Source organism: Tachyglossus aculeatus, chromosome 16, assembly GCF_015852505.1.
Source record: "Tachyglossus aculeatus isolate mTacAcu1 chromosome 16, mTacAcu1.pri, whole genome shotgun sequence".
NCBI classification, from domain to species: Eukaryota; Metazoa; Chordata; class Mammalia; order Monotremata; family Tachyglossidae; genus Tachyglossus; species Tachyglossus aculeatus.
This window is the reverse complement of record NC_052081.1, coordinates 40,302,051-40,325,032: the sequence shown is the minus strand read 5'-3', so window position 1 is coordinate 40,325,032 and position 22,982 is coordinate 40,302,051. Positions and strand designations below refer to the sequence as shown.

The following is a 22,982-nucleotide window of genomic DNA, read 5'->3' as shown; positions in this document are numbered from 1 at the left end:
GGTCGAGAGCTGTTTCCCCTCCGCCGGCGGCCGCGGGCCGGGATTGGCTGCCGCGCGGCGGCCTCCGCTGATTGGTCGACAGGTGTTTCCCCTCCGCCGCCGGCCGCGGCTTGGGATTGGCTGCCGCGCGGCGGCCTCCGCTGATTGGTCGAGAGCTGTTTCCCCGTCGGCGGCCGCGGCCTGGGATTGGCTGCCGCGCGGCGGCGGGAGTTTGAATCTGGGGGCCTTGCCATTTAAGCGGCCGGGGGCGGTGGGGGCCGTCCAGTGTAGCGCGCTAAACGCTGTGCGAAGCGCTCCTCTTCTCCCGTCCCGTTGCCATGGCTCCCGCGCGGAAAAAGGCCGCCGGCCGGGCCGGCAAGGAGGCCTCGGCGCGCAACGTGAAGCTCGCCGCCTTCCTCCAGGATTTCGACCGGGAAGGTACCGGGAATGTGGAGGGAAGCTAAACCTTCACTCATCCATTCAATCAATCAATCAATCAATCATTCATTCAATCGTATTTATTGAGCGCCTAATCGTATTCATTCACTCGATCCTATTCCTTGAGCTCTTCCTGTGCGCGCGCACTCTACTACTCACAATAATTGCTATTAATAATAGCCGTGATTCATTCATTCCATCGTATTTAGGGGAGGAGATGATGATTGTTATATTACCAATGCATCGGTTCCTAATGCAGTGATTATTAACGCGGCAGATCGTGATATGTGATTTTATGCTATCTAGAACAGTTATGCTATTACCCGTGATTAATTTGAATGAATTAGTTATTAACAGAATAGATCCGTGATTAATTTTAATTAGTCAGGTATTAGAATAGATATTAACATGACGGGGCGTGATGCGTGATTTTTTTATTATGCAGAACAATTAGGATAGCAATCATTCATTTTAATTAGTTGTTAACCGAATGAATATTATGATGAATCATATTACATTAACCGAATAAATATTAATATGATACATCATATGCATAATATGATAATACGGGGGACAATTGATGTACTTCCCGAGCGCTTAGTACAGTGCTGTGCACACAGTAAGCGCCCAATAAATACGATTGAATAAATCGTGATACATGATTTTATATTATACAGAGCAAATATTATATTATCAATAATCAATTGTAATTAATTAGTTATTAGAGTAAATATTATGATACATCATGATACATGACTTTATATTATACAGAACAATTATTATATCGACGATTAATATTACGTATTAAGAGAATGAATGAATATTAATATGATACATCGTGATACATGACTCTATGTTATACAGAGCTATTATTAGGATATAAATAATTAATATTAATTAATTAACATAATAAATATTCATGATACATGACTTTATATTATACAGAACAATTATTATGGTATCAATGATTAATGTTAATTAATTATTAACAGAATAAATATTAATATGATACATGATTTTATATTATACAGGACAATTATGATATCATCAATAATTGATTTTAATGAATTAGTTATTAATAGAATATTAATATGATAGGTCATGATATATGATCTTATACAGAACAATTATTAGAATATTATCAGTGATTAATTTTAATTAGTTATTACTATAAGTATTAATGATAGATCATGATCTGTGATTTTATATTATACAGAACAGTTATAATACTACTATCAATAATTAATTAATGATTATTGGTGCTGGTTATTAATATGTAATATATCATGATATATAATTTTATATCACAATACATTATAATAATAATGTTGGAATTTGTTTAGCACTTACCATGTGCCAAGCACTGTTCTAAGCACTGGGGGAATACAAGGTAACCAAGGTTGTCCAACTTGGGGCTCACAGACTTCATCCCCATTTTCCACATGAGGGAACTGAGGCCCAGAGAAGTGAAGTGACTCGCCCAAAGTCACGTAGCTGACAAGCGGCGGAGCCGGGATTAGAACCCATGACCTCTGACTCCCAAGCCCTAAGCGCTTGGAAAGTACCATTTGGCAACAGATAAAGACAATCCCTACTCAACAACAGGCTCCCAGTCTAGGAGCAGGGAGACAACCAAGCAAGTAGGCAGGCATCAAAATAAATAGAATTATAGATATGTCTATATAGATATTTATTATCTATATAATAATATCTATAATTATAGATGTTTATTATCATTAATCAAATAAATAGAATGATAATGATGATGATTTTTAGACTGTGAGCCCACTCTTTTAGACTGTGGGCCCACTGTTGGGTAGGGTCTGTCTCTATATGTTGCCAATTTGTACTTCCCAAGTGCTTAGTACAGTTCTCTGCACATAGTAAGCGCTCAATAAATACGATTGATGATGATGATGGCATTTAAGCGCTTACTATGTGCCAAGCACTGTTCTAAGCACTGGGGGAGATACAAGGTAATCAGGTTGTCCCACACGGGGCTCAGTCTTCATCCCCATTGGACAGATGAGGTAACTGAGGCACAGAGAAGTGAAGTGACATGCCCAAAGTCACACAGCTGACAAGTGGCGGAGCGGGATTAGAACCCAGGACCTCTGACTCCCAACCCCGGGCCCTTTCCACTGAGCCACGCTGCTTCTCTGGCTATGTAAACCAAACCTGGAATGGCACCCGTGGGGCTGTGTGCCCCAGTGGATGTAGAGCCCGGGCCTGGGTTCTAATCTCTCCTCTGACACTTGTCTGCTGGGTGACCTTAAGCAAGTCATTTCACTTCTCTGCGCCTCGGTGACCTCATCTGTCAAATGGGGGGTTAAGACCGTGAGCCCCATGTGGGACAACCTGATTACCTTGTGTGTCTATCCCAGTGCTTAGAACAGTGCTTGGCACATAGTATATATGTTTGTACATATTTATTACTCTAGTTATTTATTTATTATACTTGTACATATCTGTTCTATTTGTTTTGTTTTGTTGGTATGTTTGGTTTTGTCTCTATATGTTGCCCACTTGTACTTCCCAAGCGCTTAGTACAGTGCTCTGCACACAGTAAGCGCTCAATAAATACGACTGATTGATTGAATCCCAAGCGCTTAGTACAGTGCTCTGCACACAGTAAGCGCTCAATAAATACGATTGATTGGTTTTGTTTCTGTCTCCCCCTTTTAGACTGTGAGCCCGCTGTTGGGTAGGGACCGTCTCTATATGTTGCCAACTTGTACTTCCCAAGCGCTTAGTACAGTGCTCTGCACACAGTAAGCACTCAATAAATACGATTGATTGATAGTAAGCGCTTAACAAATGCCATCATTATCATCCAGCATCTACCCCAGCACTTAGTACAGTGCCTGGTACAGACAAATATCACCTCCAAAAGGCCTTTCCTGACTAAAGCCCTCAATTCCTCTTCTCCCACGTCCTTCTGTGTCGCCCTTGCACTTGGATTTTCACCCTTTATTCACCCCTCCCTCAATCCCACAGCATTTTTAGGTGCACTTAGAACAGTGCTTGGCACATAGTAAGCGCTTAACCAATACCAACATTATTATTATTTAGGTACAGAATTAATTTATATCAATGTCTGTCCCCCCTCTAAACTGTAAGCTCGTTGTGGGCGGGGAATGTGTCTACCAACTCTGCTGTACTTAGTGAAGCATAGTACAGTGCTCTGCACACAGTGAGCGCTCAATAAATACCGTCAACTGACAGTCTGGCCCCATCTTACCTCCTTCCCTTCCCCACAGCACCTGTATATATGTATATATGTTTGTACATATTTATTACTCTATTTATTTATTTATTTATTTTATTTGTACGTATCTATTCTATTTATTTTATTTTGTTAGTATGTTTGGTTTTGTTCTCTGTCTCCCCCTTTTAGACTGTGAGCCCGCTGTTGGGTAGCGACTGTCTCTATATGTTGCCAATTTGTACTTCCCAAGCGCTTAGTACAGTGCTCTGCACATGGTAAGCGCTCAATAAATACGATTGATGATGATGATGATGATGATTCCCCAACACTTGAATCCAGCAGGTGGTTGTCACAAGGGATTCAGTAAGGTTTGCCGCCTCGTGTTTTAGTTGGTCACAGGCTTCGACGACAGTGTCCCCTCAGGTGAACCCAAAGTGCTCCGTTTGGGCAGCCCCATTTCAAAATGGTAGCCAGCCCCAATTTACTTACCCAGCTTAAAGCACAGTTTGGCCTTTGTTTTTCAAGCCCCAGCGTAACATCTTTTCTCCTGGCCTGTGGGAAGGGCCCTTCAAGCTGCTCTCGGGATTGGCTTCCAGAGGTGACTGAGTCCCATCCCATTCATGATGAACTCTTCCTCACGGCCTTCTGAACCACCATTTCCTGGACGCTGGACCGACCTTCAGAGGGCTTCCTCTAGTTTTATCTGGATTCATTCATTCATTCAATCGTATTTACTGAGCGCTTACTGTGTGCAGAGCACTGTACTAAGCGCTTGGGATGTACAAGTTGGCAACATCTAGAGACGGTCCCTACCCAACAGTGGGCTCACGGTCTAGAAGGGGGAGACAGAGAACAAAACATATTAACAGAATATACAAGTAAAATAAATACATACATACATAAATTATTATTAATTATTTGTTAATTAATTATTATTAATAAATAAATTTACAATAAATAATTGTAAATAAATACAAGTAAAATAAATAGAGTAATCTGGATATGTGTGTCCAGTCCAGGGGGTACTAAGACAGTGTTAGCGCCTCTTTAAGCCTAAGGACAGACTTTTCTCTAAACGTGCACACACACACACACATAGACACAAGCCTCCATTTTTTAAATATTTGTTAAGCGCCAGCCACTGTACTCTGCCCCGGGGTAGATACGAGGTAACCAGGTCGGACACGGCCCTTGTCCCACCTGAGGTTCACAGTCTTAAACCCCATTTAGAGAAGAGATAGGAGAGGCACAGAGAAGTTAAGTGACTTGCCCAAGATCACACAGCAGACAAGTGGCGAAGCTCGGATTAGAAACTGACTCTTAATGCTGCTTACTGTCCTTGCACGCTACTCTGTTAGCGCCCAGCCGGTGCTTCTGGGTGGCAGAATGTGGATATATTTTCATGTGCCACTGGTGATTCCCGTTCTCGCGCTCTTTCCACTGGACTACCCTGCCTCTCTCTCGAATGGAACAGGTCAGGGAAATACAAGTGCTCGCATTTAAATCTTCAGAGAAGCAGCGTGGCTCAGTGCAAAGAGCCCGGGCTTTGGAGTCAGAGGTCATGGGTTCAAATCCCGACTCCGCCACTTGTCAGCGGTGTGACTTTGGGCAAGTCACTTCACTTCTCTGGGCCTCAGTGACCTCATCTGGAAAATGGGGGTGAAGACTGTGAGCCCCCCGTGGGACAACCTGATCACCTTGTAACCTCCCCAGCGCTTAGAACAGTGCTTTGCACATAGTAAGCGCTTAATAAATGCCATCATTATTATTAATATTATTATTAAATCAGAGGCTGGCTCTGCCCCCGTCAGGGCTCTCCCGAGCCGTCTCGGAAGTATGGAGGTGAATTTCAGTCTCCTGCTAAAAAGAACCAACAGAGGTGTGAAGAGACAGGCATAATCTGGATCTCGGATACCTAGGGCTTTTGCTTTTCCAAGACGGTTCGAGCCAAAATGCTCTTGATTCTCTTCAGGTTTCTTTAAAAAAACAGGAGTAAGATTTCGCAAACCTGCATCTTGTTTTTGCTCCCGGTGTTCCAGTCGAAATCCGGTCCAGGCAGATGGAATCAGAAGCCCAGAACCTTAGAAAAGAAGTGGAGGATCTATTCAACGTTGAGATCCTCCGACTCCCCCAGGCTCTGCGAGAGATGAACTGGCTGGACTACATGGGTGAGGTTTCCCGACGCGTGAACAGATGGGCTCGGGACCATAGCCGGCCTTCCAAAACCCTCCCGGGGCCACCAGCTGCATTCACACGGGCCGTGGGTTGTGGGAGGGTCTAGAAGAGAACCGTCCTCTCTGCTCCATTTATCTTGGGTCTGTCGCCCAGGGCCAGTCCCGGTCCTAACGGTTGGAGCGAGCGTCGGCTAATTCCAGCTAGGCGCTTCACAAAGTTGTGAAGGAGCAGGAACCGTAAACAGGCTTCCCCGTGGTTCGTTTCTCGGAACCCCTTGCCGATCCTAACTACACTATGGACCCTTCAGAGCCTCTGTGAAAATCCCATCTCCTCCAGGAGGCCTTCCCTCAATTAATTTCCCATCTCCCGGGCTTCTCCTTGGCCCTTTGGGGACATGGTGCCCCTCCCTCAGCCCCACAGCACTATGGACGCAGCCGTAACTTGGTCATTTATATTAATGTCTGTCTCCCCCTCTAGCTTCCAGTCTAGCGTGGGGGCAGGGGACGTGGTTGTATCATACTCTCCCAAAAGCTTCGTCCAGTGCTCTGCCCACCAAAAGTGCTCAATAAATACCACTGGTTGACTAGCTCAATTGTGAGTTTGCCCTGTCTGCCCTCTTCATGACTTAATGAACTTCAACCACATGTCCCCTCCATCTGTGCACTCACAGCACTAATTGAAGTTTTTCTCAATAGCTCAGGTACAGTTCCCCTTTTCCTTTCTCCTCTCTGTAGGGTATTTTAGCGTCTGTCTCCCCAGCTAGACTGTAAATTCCCTGAGGGCAGGCACCGTGTCTAACTACTTCCATCATACTCTCCCCAGCACTTAGAATGACCGTCTCCTCATGGACCTTCAATAGAGTTGACTGATCGCTTGATTTGGTCACGAATCCCATATAGACTTTCTCAGAGCTCTGGACTTACCTGTTTATTTGTCCACTTGTCTTTTTGCGTGTTCTCGCACTCTTTTAGCTATTCTGTGAATATTAGTTTAGGTGTGTCTTTCTCATTAGATCGACACCTTTTTAGTTCTGTACATACCCTAAATTCAGGTACAATATTCTGCATCCTGTAGGTACATCCTAACAGGGAACAAAGGTTGTATTTTTTTTTTAAAATGCTTCACCTCCAACCTACAGCTCTTCCTATTTGGAAGTCAGGAGAAAGCCTCCTTTTGGGCTTTAGACACTTCATTGTGGACAGGGAAGTATCTATCAACTCTGTTCTATAGTACTCTCCCAAGCACTCAGTATAGTGCTCTTCACATAGTAAGTGCTCAGTAAATAGCACTGATAGATTTCAATTTTCTTGTGACTAAACTGGAAAAACTTCAAAGCCTCCCAAGTTTCCCTGATTGCACTTCTCTATTAATGAATATATGGTAACCGGAAACATTCTCTTTGAAGCTCTAGGAGGAAGCAAGCAGGCTCTGGAAGATGCAGCAACGGTAGGAGACTTTTGCGTAGAACTTTCTAAAAGGGAAATCAACTCAGCAGAAAATAAGTCGGCATTCACATTAGGCAATCGTAGCCAGTGAAAACTAATCCACTCTCAGCTCCCCCTGAGACTATCCATTTCAACACGGATAATCCGTGAATTTTTCAATTCTCACCAGCGGCCAGAGTCCGTTCAACAAAGGGCTGCCCCTTTCCTTCATCGGAAAGATTGGCAGGGCTCAGTCAAGATAGGCGATACGAAATGGGGAAGGGGCTCTGGATCTCAACAGGAGGTCAAACTTTTAGCCACAGGTTGGCCATGCCCGGCCCAGGGTGATAAGCTAAAGCCCCCGGCAACTGGCCTCAGCTCCAATACTGGCTGTCGGATAAGTATCCCTCAGCCCGTGGTCTGCTAGAGCGATGGTGTACAAGGTGCCAGGTGATGGAATTTTTGTTGTTGTTGTTGAAGAGTTTTCCCTGTGAAAGTTTGTACTTCATCCGCCACTTGTCAGCTGTGTGACTTTGGGCAAGTCACTTTGCTTTTCTGGGCCTGTTACCTCATCTGTAAAATGGGGATTAAGACTGTGAGCCCTCCTGTGGGACAACCTGATCACCTTGTAACCTCCCCAGCGCTTAGAACAGTGCTTTGCACATGGTACGCGCTTAATAAATGCCATTATTATTGTTATTATTATTGATTCTACTCACTGATTCATGAGGTGTTATCCTGACTGCTTGGTTTTAGGCTGAGCTGGACCTTTCTGAAATAAACAAGCTCACAGAGATTCAGACGCCCTTGAAAACCGTCAAAGGTTGGTAGTCCTTGACATCCCTAGCCGTGCCCGGCTGGGTTGCCGCGGCCGGGAAAGCAGACCTTCTTAACCGGCTTGTCGATTTGGTCCTGCTCCATTAAACGGGCTGCCATTCTGAAAACAACTGAATTTAGGTTCTTTAGCCTTTCAGTCCCTGGAAGGCATGTTGAGAGAGAATTTTGAATGAATAACAAAAACCAGCTCGGCTTAGTCTGTGGGTTCGACAATTGACGGTCCTGCGGGAACGTTTTCTTTACATTTTTCTCCAGTCTGTATTTTCCATTCAAACATGTTTTGATGCAGCAAAGAAAGCGGCTGAAGAAGCTGTCGTAATTAGCAAAGAACCGGAGCTTTATCCTCAAACCACCAAGGTAAGGAATGGATCTCAAGGGCAGGGCCCTATGCCCTCCGCAGAAAGGGTGGGAGGTCTAATTTTCGAGAATAAACACCGCACACAGTAGATGCTCAATAAATACCACTGAGCGTGGACTGAAATAGACGTGGGCTGGCAGTCGGACTCAGGTAGATTTGACGATTCTGAGCAGTTTTATAAAGAGGCCTTCTCCTCCAGAAGCAAGACCTCTATCGTGCCCCCTCTCACCTTTTTCCTTTGACAGGTTTCAAGTGTAATTTGTGCTCTGTTTGATTGTAGTCTCATGCCCGAAAGTGTCCTCCTAAGAGGAAGAGAGCGCCTTCAGTAAGAACAAATAGCAGAGCTAAAAGGTAATGGAAGTTCAGGCTACGGGAAGCCTTTTTCTTGGAGGGTCTGTTCTGGTTATTTGAGGTGGAGAGTGAAATAAGGGAAAGCTAGAGGGTGATAAGAGTAAAGAGTCTGCACTGACCAACAAGAAAGATTAAGGAGCCTATGAAAGAAGCCGGTGGGTTTGTTGCGGGGTGGGGGGGTGTTGGTTGATGATTGTTAAACACTTACTATGTGTCAAACACTGTTCTAAGTGCTGGGGGAGATGCAAGTTAATGAAGCCCCATCCATGGGGCTCACAGGCAAGTAGGAAGGAGGACAGGTATTGAATCCCCATTTTGCAGTTGAGGAAACCGAGACTCAGAGACATTAAGTGACTTACCCAAAGTCACACAGCAGGTACGGGGTGGAGCCAGGATTAGATCCCAGGTCCTCTGGCTCCCAAGACCGTGCTTCTTCCACTGGGTCATGCTGCTTCTGGTTGGGTCAGGCCGATAAATTTTGGGTTTATCATAGCCTCTCTTCTTCCCTCCCCACTCCCTTCTTTATGGAGCAAGTGGTCATTTCCTATGCACGAATGGAAATGTAGGCCAAGCGTAACGAAAGCAGGTCAAATCTCAAGACTCCCCTTCGTTCCCACTGTCAACACAGGGCGGGCTCAAGTAGTCTAATCACTCCGGCCACCGGCAGAACCAACTCGTCTGTGTTGGGAATAACTCCGAGCTTCACGTCCCGCTTTGATTCCAGGTGAGCAACAGGAGACCTCAATAGTGGCCAGAGTGTTCAAGTTCCACTCTTCGGAGAAGAGGCATTTGAAGAGGGGTCTGAGGCTTTCTCAAAAAGTGGGAGGTGTGAATCGTGGCGGGCTGGGCCCCCATTTGAATTTCTCAACCACCACAACATCAGAGGGTCATTCTGCTTGCATCTCTAGGCCAAAGGGAGGGGACGGGATGCCCTTTGACGACAGCAGGGAAATGTGTTTGTGTCCCTATTAGTCTTATACCAAGCTCTAATTGGAGGTCTATATTCACTGGGTAACTATGGGTTTCAGGTTGGCCTGCACGCGCTCAAAAGACAAGCCCGCAATGAAGCAATTGGTTGATCCCTGACTTCTCTCCTCCGAATCCCTGAACCTCACTAAACTTTCAGCTGATCAATCCATCGTATTTACTGAGCGCTTACTAGGTGCAGAGCACTGAACTAAGCGCTTGGGAGAGTACAACGGAATTAGCAGACATGTTCCCTGCCCATAACGAGCTCTCAGCCGGGGAGAGCCCGACCTCCTTAAAAGGCAGCCAATCCCTGGAGGCAAAAATCACTGCCAACTCACTTGCACATTCGGTGATTACAGTCTCTCCCCGGCAGAGTTACATTTAACAGGGTCCGGCTCAGAACTAATTTAGAATTCTGCTATGAGAAGCAGGTGATTTGATTTTATTTTTTATAAACTAGCTCGAGACAGGAGAAAATACGGGGCAGGGGGGAAGGGACATGGAGAAGCCCACTTCTCTTGGCGTAGTTTCTGGGAAGCTCCCTCTGACCTCTCGTCCCTCTTTAGCATCTTCAAGACCCCAGGACTGCGGACTCCCGCCGCCAGAGAGAGGATCTACAACATCTCGGTCAATGGGAGTCCCCTGGCTGATCACAACGAGATCTTCCTCACGGTGCCCGTGGGAGGCGGGGAGGTAAGCGGGCAGGTGCCCCGGTAAGGGAGTTTTTCCCCCCCACGAAGATGGAAGCGAGGAGAGCTCCAACTCCCCGGGGATCCCAACTTGGCCCCAGGGAGAATGCTACTACTCCCAGAATTAAAGAAGGTTTAACTTAAAGGCCCAGTCACCCTACAGGGGACTGCCGTCTGCCAAAATGAGCCACCGGTCGTCAGGCCGTGCCCATCTCTGGGATTAATTTGCCCATGTGGTTCAAATGTCAAAACCAGCAAGGGCCAGTTTCTGACCTTTAGCCTAAACAGGCGAGTTCGCCGCACTCCCCCAAATTCTACCGCACATGCTGGGTGCGGAGACGCTCAGACGCATCCCCCCTGCGGTCGGGTGCTCAAACCCGCTCGCTCATCTCGGTACCTCCAAGGAGCCGGCCAAAAAGATTAGTCAGTAAAGCTCTTTTAGGCTGCACCCCGCTAATGTCAGCTTGGGCAAAACTAGCACTCGGGAGAGATAAGCAATCACGCAGGATTCCGAGCCCAGATATAACCCCGTCCCCGGAGCCTCTTCCCGACTCTCTGGCCGCAGTGGCCTGAGCACGCTTGGAGCATTGAGAGCCACAGTGTTGGGTTAACGAACTGGATAAGGGCATCTGTGGCCCCAGCCACCAGCCCGGGCTTGGAAGTCAGAGGTCGTGGGTTCTAATCCTGGCTCCGCCACTTGTCTGCTGTGTGACCTTGGGGAACTCACTTCACTTCTCTGTGCCTCAGTTCCCTCATCTGTAAAATGAGGATGAAGACTGTGAGCTCCACGAGGGACAACCTGATCACCTTGTATCTACCCCAGTGCTTAGAACAGTACTTGGCACATAAGCACTTAACAAATACCAACGTTATTATTATTATTATTATCATCAAAGAGCCAGGGTTCTCAGCATCCATTGGCAGCAAAGACAAAGTGCGTTCTGATAACTGAGGGAGCTCGGATTGTGGGGAGCCCCCCTCTAACATAATTCATCTCTAGGATAGCATGTAGTCCGTCCATCCGTCCCCCCAGTACACGTGGACTGAAAAACAGGAAATCTCCCAACTCTGGGGCTTGGGACAGTCTATTCTCTTAGGAAAAGACAGGATTCCCCATCTTCCAACCCCTCATGGCAGTTGTAATTTCTCCTTCACTGGTGCCTCCAAAGGGCGGGGGCATGGGGAGAGCTCACCACCCTCCAGGCCTGCAAGCGCAAGAAGCAGCGTGGCTCAATGGAAAGAGCCCAGACTTTGGAGTTAGAGGTCATGGGTTCAAATCCCAGCTCCGCCAATTGTCAGCTGTGTGACTTTGGGCAAGGCACTTCACTTCTCTGGGCCTCAGTTACCTCATCTGTAAAATGGGGATTAGGACTGAGCCCCCCGTGGGACAACCTGATCACCTTGTAACCTCCCCAGAGCTTAGAACAGTGCTTTGCGCATAGTAAGTGCTTAATAAATGCCATCATTATTATTATTAGAGAAGCAGCGTGGCTCAATGGAAAGAGCCCGGGCTTTGGAGTCAGAGGTCACGGGTTCAAATTCCGGCTCCGCCAACTGTCAGCTGTGTGACTTTGGGCAAGTCACTTAACTTCTCTGTGCCTCAGTTACCTCATCTGGAAAATGGGGATGATGATGATGGCATTTATTAAGCGCTTAGTATGTGCAAAGCACTGTTCTAAGCGCTGGGGAAGTTACAAGGTGATCAGGTTTTCCCACGGGGGGCTCAGTCTTCATCCCCATTTTCCAGATGAGGGAACCGAGGCCCAGAGAAGAAGTGACTCGTCCAAAGCCACCCAGCTGACAAGTGGCGGAGCTGGGGTTTGAACCTGTGACCTCTGACCCCAAAGCCCGGGCTCTTTCCACTGAGCCACGCTGCTTCTCCATGAAAACTGTGAGCCCCCAGTGGGACAACCTGATCACCTTGTAACCTCCCCAGCGCTTAGAACGGTGCTTTGCACATAGTAAGCGCTTAATAAATGCTATTATTATTATTATTATTATTATTATTAGTGCCCCACCTGGAGCACTAACACAGGGCAAGGACCTCCGGACCTGGGCTCCCACTGCACTTCCCTACCTGCCTTGCAGCCTCCTCTCCATGCCCCAGGTCCAGGTTTTGGTGATGTCCACCGCTCTTCCCTGGAAATCACCACTGACCACTTTTTAGACTGTGAGCCCATTGTTGGGTAGGGACTATCTCTATATGTTGCCAACTTGTACTTCCCAAGCGCTTAGTACAGTGCTCTGCACACAGTAAGCGCTCAATAAATACGATTGATTGATTGACCACTGGGTTTTGGGAGCTCTGGCCTGCTGGGATCCCTGGGGAACACATCTACCAACACTGCTGTCTTGCACTTTCCCAAGCGCTTAGTACAGGGCTCTGCACAAAGCGCTCAATAAATACGAGTGATTGATTGATTGTTGCCTTGGGAAACTAATGCTTTCCTCCCCCTGCACAGAGTATGCGTCTGCTGGCCAGTGACTTGCAAAAGATGGATCTGGCACATCTGGATCCAGAAGCTTTGGGAAGCATTAAGACGTTATCGGTAAGTTCCCTCTAACCCACTCCGCTCTGACCTGCCGCTCATGGTGTATTTTGGCCATAATTGGTCATAAAAAAATAAAAGATTAACTCTCTTTAAACAAAAATGAAGCCTGGGGTGAGGAAGTGACTTATCAAAAGAACCAGGACTCAGAGGACTGGGTTCTAATCCCAGCTCCGCCACTCCCCTGCTGTGTGACCTTTGGCAAATCCCTTAACCTCTCTCTGCCTTGGCTTTCTCATTTTGTAAAATGGGGTTTCAATATCTGTTCTACGTCCTTCTTAGACTGTGAGCCCCGTGTGGGACAGGGACTGTCTGATCTGATTGTATTGAGTCTATCCGAGTGCTTAGTACAGGGTTTAGCAAGCAACTAGTAAGTGCTTAACAATTATTATTATTCCTAATAAGAATCCTGGCACTCAAGTACTAAAGAGGCGTAAACATAAAATAAGTATAAACATAAAATCTCCCAACTTCAGTCCAGCATTCTGCCCATGGACAAGCAACTCATGACTCTCATAAAAATAAGGCAGAGGAGTAATTGGCATCAGCGGGCGACACAAAGCGTAGGGAGCCCAAACCTCTTCTTGCCAACAGAGTGCTTAAACTCCATTATTCTCTGCATATTTTTCTCCAGGATCGTCTCCTGACTCACTTCCTGTAGCTTTCTTTTCACACAACTACAGCAAATCCAAACTGCTCCTTCAGTCTGCATGCCCACTACCCAAATCGTTTCCCAAGCACTTACTGTCATCATCTCCTCAGGGCTTCCTCCGTGCTACAGGAAATGGTATTCCCACTTGTCGACAAGGAAACAGAAAGGTTGGGAATGCCCCAATCCCCGAGAGAGCAGTGGGATTGGCCAAGTTTTGGGCCCCCTAAAATCAACAGCCCTAATCCAGGGCCTAATTGGTTGAGGTATAAATTCATCTACCTGAGGAACAAGTAGCAGGGATGCAGGGATCGATTTACTAACCTTATTTCATCCAAAACAGCCATCTTTTAGTGACCGTTGCTTCTCTTGTCTTCCTCTTTAGACTCGACTTGCGCAAATCTGTACCACTTTAAAGCCTCAAAAATGAAACTCCAGGACTCTTGGAGACCCTCAAGCCAATCAGCACTGGGAGTGGCACTTCGGTTTCCAAAGCAATCACCTTCCCTTGAGTCTCCTCGTTCAGCTTGTTTGCCGGGTGCGCAGTTCTGGTAACTTGTCAATCACTGGGAAGACCAAGCAAGCTCTCCCTGCTCAACTCCCATCATCCCCCATTCTTATCCCTCATGCTTCCGAGGAAACGGTGGGAGTGGCAAACAGACTTTGGGCCGTAGCTTTGCAATCCCCAATGTTGATGAGCCAGGTTTTCTGGATTTTTTAGCCCCAGTTGGTGTTTTTATGTGGAAAGAACATCCTCACTTTCAGAGCTTTTTTTTTTTTTTTTCCTCCCCCTTTCAAGGCAGCTGCTATCCAGCCCTACAGCCTGAAGGCTCAAGGTTGCATCTCACACTTCTATCCAACAGTCTTCCCCTTCCCACATCTGTCCTGGGACCTGAAAGCTAGAGCCTTTTTGCGGTCGGCTGTACCACATCCCCCTTCCTCTCCTATACTCATACTATCCCCCGGTGAAGTCTTTGTGATCCCTTAGACAGAGAATACCATGTCCCCAGAGATCTTGCTCTATGCCTCATAGAATGGCCTGTGAACTAAGGAAATGCTGAGCTCTGAAGGGACACTGACTATTAAAACGCCGTCTGGGGAGTTGTAGCAAATGTCCACATGCAGCTACTAGGGTTTCATTAACAGAGGGTCTTCTGCTTGATGGAGAGTTGTCTTTGTGTTTTCTATATTGTGCTTTATTACTTGAGCACTTTGGGAAACCTGAATCCTGTACAGACTGGGATTTTTATTGTTTGCTATCCTTTTTTCCTAATTAAACAATGATTTTTGTATATAGTTCAGTGTAATTTGGTTATGTCATCCTCACTTAGGACGCTTCCCTGCAGTCCTGGTTCACGCCCAGCAAACGTCAAGAGCTTATTAGGGGGCACCTGGTACTACAATTGCTAATTCACTAATACACCCAACTTAGCCAGTGCACTTAAACCGTGAAACCCCTGAGGGGAAGGGACTGTCTCAATCAGTGGTATTTAATAAGTGCTTACTGTGTGCACAGCAATGGACTAAGTGCTTGGCAGAGTACAATATAAGAGTTGGTAGACACATTCCCTGCCCACAGTGACCTTGAAGTTTGGAGGTGAGCAGGCATTAGGAGAATAAAAGTGCTGTGGGGCTGAGGAAGAGGTAAATAAAAGGCTCCTGCCTTTGTATTCTCTCCCACAACTTAGCTTAGTGCTCTACACACAGAAAATGCTTAATACAACTACTATGCTAAGTGGCTATTACTGATGGAGTTAGAATTAAAACCTAGGCCCTTCTGGCTTCCAGTCCGATGCTCTTTTCACTAGACTATGCTCCTTATTGTCCTTATACACCGTTATATAACTTAGCCCTTATCTGGCCCTTCTGCGGGGGCAGAATGTGGCTGTATTTCTGTGTGCTAGTGATGGCTACCCTTCTCATTCTCTTTCCACGGCATGGAACACGGCAGGCATCCCATGCTGGCATTTAAGTCATTAGCACTTTAAACAAAGCTCTTAATGAGCTAGAAGTTGAAAATGAGCTTCAGCAATGCAGAGCTGACTGGCTTTATTCCTTGTGAGGTGAAGAGCTAAGGAGAGAAGGTGTGAGTGAGGGGATTCATTTACTCCTGTTTATGATGAGCTTAAGGTGTCCTATTTGTGAAGGCCAACTGTGAAGCTCTTCCCAAAATGAAATGAAGGTACAGCCCATGATATATCTGTCCCGCTCGCTAGACTCTAAGCTCGTTGTGGGCAGGGAACGTGGCCACAAGTTGCCTAGCCCCAGTTCTGGAGGTGCTGGGGGCTACTGGGCTAGGGGTGGGGACTGGCTTTGATTCATAGCTTGCCGCGTTTGTGGGTGAATGAGGGGACTAGAGGACATTCTGGATAAAAAGTTTGGGGGGGAGGGCTCAGGCTACTTGGGGGAGGGTGCTGTTTTGGGGGGCTTGCAGGCAGTGACCCTGGGTTTGTGCAGTCCGTACGGAGTACGTGTAAATTGATATTCCCAAAGGATAGCGGAAAGCAAAAGTGACGCACGAGCCTGTAACCTTGGCGTTATCCTTGACTCATCTCTCTCATTCAACCCACATAGTCAATCTGTCGCTAAATCCTGTCAGTTCAACCTTCACAACAACACAAAAATCCACTCTTTCCTCTCCATCTGAACCGCTACCACGATAATCCAACGCACTTATAATAATAATGGTATTTGTTAAGCGCTTACTACGTGCAAAGCACCATTCTAAGCGCTGGGGAGGATAGAAGGTGATCAGGTTGTCCCATGGGGGGGCTCGCAGTCTTAAGCCCCATTTTACAGGTGAGGGAACTGAGGCACAGAGAAGTGAAGTGACTTGCCCAAAAATCACACAGCTGGCAAGTGGTGGAGCCAGGATTTGAACCCATTTGAGAAGCAGCGTGGCTCAGTGGAAAGAGCATGGACTTTGGAGCCTGAGGTCATGGGTTCGAATCCTGGCTCTGCCACTTAGCTGTGACTTTGGGCAAGTTACTTCACTTCTCTGGGCCTCAGTTACCTCATCTATAAAATGGGGATGAAGATTGTGAGCCCCATGTGGGACAACCTGATCACCTTGTATACCCCCAGCGCTTAGTGCCTTGCACATAGTAAGCGCTTAATAAATGCCATTATTATTATTATTATGACCTCTGACTCCAAAGCCCAGGCTCTTTCCACTGAGCCACGCTGCTTATCCCATCCAGCCTTGATTATTTTATCAGCCTTCTTGCTCACCTCCCTGCCTCCCGTCTCTCCCCTCTCCAATCCATACGTCATTCGGCTGCCCGGATCATTTTTCTACAAAAAAAGTTCACTGCGTGTTTCGGCACCCGTCAAGAACCCCCAGGGGTTGCCCACCCACTTCCGTATCAAACAGAAACTGCTTACCATCAGCTCTAAAACTCCAATCTTACCTCGCTGTTCTACTACAACCCAGCCCCCACATCATATTCCTCTGATGCCAACCTACTCACTGCGCCTCGATCTCGCCGCTGACCTCACCCATGCCCTCCCTCTTCATATGTAACAATGACTCTCCCCCGCTTCAAAGCCTTACTGAAAGCACATCTTCAAGAGGTCTTCCCTAACTAAGCAGCGTGGCTCAGTGGAAAGAGCCCGGGCTTTGGAGTCCGAGGTCATGGGTTCAAATCCTGACTCCGCCAAGTGTCAGCTGTGTGACTTTGGGCAAGTCACTTCACTTCTCTGTGCCAGTTACCTCATCTGTAAAATAGGGGTGAAGACTGTGAGCCCTCACGTGGGACAACCTGATCACCCTGTAACCTCCCCAGCACTTACAACAGTGCTTTGCACATAGTAAGTGCTTAATAAATGCCATTTAAAAAAAAACTAAGCCCTCATTTCCTCTTCTCCACTCCCTTCTGCATTGCCCTTACACTGTAAGGAATGTGTCTATTGTTATGCTGTACTCTCCCAAGTGATTAGAACGGTGCTCTGCCCACAATAAGAGTTCAATAAATGATTGAATAAATGAATTTGCTCCCCTTATTCAGCCCCACAGCACTTACGTACTTACCCATAATTTATTTATAGTAAAGTCTGTCTCCCCCTCTAAATCGTAACCTCATTCTGGGCAGAGAACGTGTCTACCAATTCTGCTGTACAGTGCTCTGCACATAGTAAGGGCTCAATAAATACCATTGATGATGAGAGGCAGTGTGGCTCAGTGGGAAAAGCCCGGGCTTTGGAGCCAGAGGTCGTGGGTTCAAATCCTGACTCTGCCAGTTGTCAGCTGTGTGACTTTGGGCCAGTCACTTCACTTCTCTGCACCTCAGTTACCTCATCAGTAAAATGGAGATTAAGACTGTGAGCCCCCCGTGAGACAACCTGATCACCTTGTAACCTCCCCAGCATTTAGAACAGTGCTTTGCACATACTAAGCGCTTAATAAATGCCATCATTATTATTATGTAAATCTAAATAACCATCTCTGGTTGCAGGTCACACACCTGGCTAGGACTTGGGTTGGGTTTACTTTACAGCTTTAAAAGGATGACTTCAAATGGTTGATGGAGATCTGGGGATAAGGCTCAAAGTGGAAATTTTTGGAACCAGGAGAATTTGTCAGCTCAGCTGTTTGCTTCTTATTAATCTGAGTTTAAATGGACTGAACAGGAATCCTCTCACAGACGCTCATTTTTCTAGGTGTGGGTAAAGGCTTTTGCATAGTAAGACCGGCCTAGCCTTACCTGAGAAATAGCAGATTTTTTCGTTTCCATTTCTTGGCCTGTTTTTTGGCTGAAATAATGTCTGGTTTCATGAAGCCTGGGAATGCAAAATGAAGGCATCAGCTCTCCCATCGCTACTCAGCCTGCCAGGCCCAATTTATAGGGGAAAAAACCACCACTAATGCCCCAAGGTGGGTTAGATGGATCTGTCACTCCAGTGCTGTAGCACCCGTTATCAGCCTGTGGCTGGGGAAGAGAGGGGTGTAGGGAGCTAAAAAGAAGTGCGGTGGGAGGGGAGGGTCTTTGCGAAGCCCACCACCACCCTGCCCTGCCTCCCAGGACCAGCGAACGCTTTCAAACCTCTTCCCCGGTCTGCGGGTCTCGGCTCCGTTGCTGCCGGGCGTGAGGATGGTTGGCCGGGTTTAGTGCTCTCTTAGGAACAGCTGGCCCCTGCCGAGGCCTGGTCAGGACAGCTGCTCCCTCTCCACGATCCACAGACGGCAGTGATTCCGACTCCCTTCAGTTGGAGTCAGGTGGGAACCGCAGCCGGAGAAGCCGGACATGCAGCGGACGAGCGTAAGGTAATAATAATAATTGTGGTGTTTGTGAAGCGCTTACTGTGTGCCAAGCACTATGCTAAGCGCTGGGATGGGGACAAGCAAACCGGGTTGGACACATTCCCTGTCCCACTTGGGACTAACAGTTTCAATCCCCACTTTACAGTGAGGTGACTGAGGCCCAGAGAAGTGAAGTGAATTTCCCACGGTCACCTAGCAGACAAGTGGCGGAGCTGGGATTAGAACCCATGATCTTCTGATTCCCAGGACCGTGCTCTATCCACTGAACCATGCTGCTTCTCTCCCTCTCCATCCCTGGGATCCACCCAGAGGAAGGCGAGCTGATCTGCAGCATGGCTCAGTGGAAGGAGCCCGGGCTTTGGAGTCAGAGGTCATGGGTTCAAATCCCAGCTCTGCCAATTGTCAGCTGTGTGACTTTGGGCAAGTCACTTAACTTCCCTGGGCCTCAGTGACCTCATCTGTATAATGGGGATGAAGACTGTGAGCCCCCCGCGGGACAACCTGATCACCTTGTTCATTCATTCATTCAATCGTATTTATTGAGCGCTTACTGTGTGCAGAGCACTGTACTAAGCGCTTGGGAAGTACAAGTTGGCAACATATAGAGATGGTCCCTACCCAACAATGGGCTCACAGTCTAGAAGGGGGAGACAGAGATCACCTTGTTCATTCATTCATTCAATCGTATTTATTGAGCACTTACTATGTGCAGAGCACTGTACTAAGTGCTTGGGAAGTACAAGTTGGCAACATATAGAGACGGTCCCTACCCAACAGTGGGCTCACAGTCTAGAAGAGTAACCTCCCCAGTGCTTAGAACAGTGCTTGCACATAGTAAGCGCTTAATAAATGCCATCATTATTATTATTATTATTATCTGGGATCTGGGCTGCTGCGGGGGAGGAGTTACTGTCCAGCCCTGTCCTCCAGCTCCATCCCCGCACCGGGCCGGGGATCCAGGAGAGACGCACCACGAAACACAGGGGTTGTTTTGGCGTCCACCAACAAGGCCCGCTCACCTCTTGGTCAGCCCGTACCCTGGGTAAGGGGCGCGGGGGCAGGCTGGGCCGGGGCAAGGGACGGCTGCTTTCCTCCTCCACTTCACCCCCCTGTCCCAGAGAGTTGCACTGGACTAGGGTGGGCAGGGAGCAAGGAAGCGGGGGGTCCAAGGCCGGTATCTGTCCAAATAGCTCCAGTATTTACCAATATCGGCCTCGACCGCGTCCTCCGCCTCCCACATCGGGTTTGGACCTGGGCCGAGTTCTGTCCTGGGCTCGAGGGACAAAAGGACTCCTTGGGGAACTGTGCAAAAAAATCCCCCAACCCCTATGATCAGCCTGCAGCGTGCAACCACCCACCCATTCCTAAACAGCTCGGACCCCTAACCCACCCACGGGCGGCCCACACATCCAGCTTCTCCCCATTCTCCCATCACCCTCCTTGCCTTCTAGCGTGCCCCTAAAGTAGAAATTCCAGCCCGTTCTCCCTTCATGGGAAAGCACCTGGGATAGAGAGGGGGAACAGCAGCATAGCTTAGTGGAAAGAACACGGGCTTGGGAATCAGAGGGTGTGGATTCTAATGCTGGCTCCGCCACCTGTCTGCTGTGTGACCTTGGGCAAGTCACTTGACTTCCCTGTGCCTCAGTTCCCTCATCTGTGAAATGGGGATTAAGACTGTGACCCCCAAGTGGGACAACCTGATTACCTTGTATCTACCCCAGCGCTTAGAACAGGGCTTGGCACATAGTGAGCACTTAACAAATACCATTATTATTATTATTCAGCCTGCCATTTAGTAAAGCTTTCACGCAGCACTGCCTGGAGCTGCTAATTGAAGGGTAATTACCGCGTGTAGAAATAAACTGGGGCTCGCCCCTCCCCCCGTTAGCTCCCAAACTTCTGCAGCTGGAGCGAAGGATGGGGAGGCAGAGAGAGGCCTAGCCTCGACTGTCCCGAACACGTCTTTATTATCGCAACCTGCTAACGAGATCTGACAAATACAGGCAAAAAAAAAAAAAATCCATCCCACATGATTGCTAGATTATTTTCCCAAACGCCTTTGGCTCCTGTAAGACCGATTCCACCAGTGAATTTGGGAGAAGTGGGAGGGAGAGGAAGGCGCAACCCCAGGGGGTCCCGGGCCCCCAGTGCTACACGCTTGCAAACGACTTATAAAAATAGATTTGTACAATCTGTATAGAACCATTCCCGAGTGAGTATTTACAGTATCGAACATGGAGCGGGGATGGAAGGAGGTGATTATTAAAAAGTCAGCGAGCCAACCCGATTCCAGCAAAAACTCAGCCTAGCCAGTCACGCGGATAACTCACTTCGTGGATTTCTGGAGGCCTTCTTCCGACCCCGCCGTCCGTACGGCCGAAAGACGGAGGAAAGTGGGGGTCGCCCCGAGCTCTGTACCTGGATTGTTGGGCTGGGGGAGGCGGGGTGAGACTCCCTGCCAAGAGAGTTGAATGACTGCCACATAGCCCAAGCCTCAGTCCATCTGCTGTATCCTCAGAGAAAGGCGACCTCCCAGCCTCTTGGGCCCCTTCCATTTCCCCCTATCTCTTGGGGCTCTCCAGGGGAGCCTGCTACAAGGCCAGAGGTCTGAGTTCAAGCCTCTCTCGGACCCAGGGCTCAATCGTTTACCTAGGAGGTAACGAGGGAGGGAGGTCATCCCTTTGCCTCCAAAAAGGCCCAGCCTTGCCCATCCCAGATGTCACATCTCCCCCCACTCCTCTCCATGGAGAAGACCCAGTAAGAGGGGAAATGAAAGGTAGGGAAAGCTTTGCTGAGGAGGCAGAGGTGGAGAGGTGAAGGGGTTGGAGATTCTGCCCCATCTTTTCCCCTTTCCTTCTTCTCCCCTCCACGAACCTCAGGCGGCCATTTCATCCCAGCCCTAGATACTCTGTCTACAGCAGGCCCTTCTCCCCACTCCCATCTCTCTTCTTGCCTAGTGAAAAATCTCATCGGTGTAAGGATCTTGGCTCTTCACATGAGTTTGTGACTGTGCACAGAATGGACCCTGGCTCTCCAGCTCAGCCAGGCCTGGGCCGAGGTGTGGGTGTGTTTGTGTTGGAGGATGGGGGAGTCTGGGATGACTCCCCCAAAAGCCGCACCCCCTAGGTTTCCCCCTCACCTGTGGGGTACTGGCAGGGAGGGCCTGACCCTCAAACTCATCTCCCTTCTGAGGCTGGTAGCTCTGGTCCCCTTTCTAGATTGTGAGCCCACTGTTGGGTAGGGACCGTCTCTATATGTTGCCAACTTGTACTTCCCAAGCGCTTAGTACAGTGCTCTGCACACAGTAAGTGCTCAACCAATACGATTGATTGATTGGTCAAATCTCCCTCCTGCCACTGAGAGCAAAGGTCAAGAGACAGCTCAGCCCCAAGACTAGATCCAGGGCTCCAGGCATCTCCATGCTCACCCCAGGGACTCTCTATTGCCAGGACAGGTGAGCGGATGAGGCGGAAGCTAGACAGGACGCCAAGTTTATAAAAGGAATAAAAAATATAGACCCTGTTGATGCCCCCAAGTGCCGAGGGAAGGAGGGATGAGGTGACAGTGATCCTCATTCCTAAGGTTAGGGTTAGAGTTGGGAACGGAGGTGAAACTGGCACTGGAATAGCTGGAGTCGGAGGGAGGGGGTGAAACTAGCATTGGAACAGGTGGTATGGGGGAGGACCAAACAAGGGAGAAGGGATTGACAGGAAGGAGGGAAGTTAGACACAGAAATAACTTGCTGACACTGAAGGAGGGGAAACAAGGGTAGAGACAGACTGTGGTTTCTGTCTTTGGAGAGACCTTCAGATTTGTCCAAGCTGGGAAAGGGGCATGCATGAGACAGGAGGATGGATGAGATGATCTCAGAGTCATTTGGGTTGTAAATTAATCTTTTCGGACAATTCCTTTCCACCCACCTCAAGCCCGGAGCCGTGAGAGGTGCCTAGGGCCAGGGTGAGTCTCTGAGGCTCTTTCCCCTCTGACCTCCCAGGGTTCAGCAGAGGTTCCTTGGAGACCAGAACTCCAGAGCCGGGGATGGTGCGGGGGGTGGGGCTGGGGGAGGGGAATGGATAAGGTAGAGCCTGGTGGGCCC

The 22,982-nt window shown here is 48.2% G+C and overlaps 1 protein-coding gene across 1 annotated transcript; it reads left to right on the top strand.

Annotated features, from left to right (window-relative positions):
* The first annotated feature begins 295 nt into the window (after positions 1-295).
* CDCA8 (cell division cycle associated 8) lies at positions 296-14,918 on the top strand. The gene is made up of 10 exons (XM_038757872.1): positions 296-417; positions 5,665-5,793; positions 7,206-7,246; positions 7,981-8,047; positions 8,351-8,418; positions 8,700-8,770; positions 9,399-9,494; positions 10,306-10,432; positions 12,891-12,977; positions 14,012-14,918. Exons 1-10 carry the CDS (start codon positions 318-320, stop codon positions 14,054-14,056), a joined length of 831 nt encoding a protein of 276 aa, XP_038613800.1. The 5' UTR covers positions 296-317; the 3' UTR covers positions 14,057-14,918.
* The last annotated feature ends 8,064 nt before the right edge of the window (positions 14,919-22,982 follow it).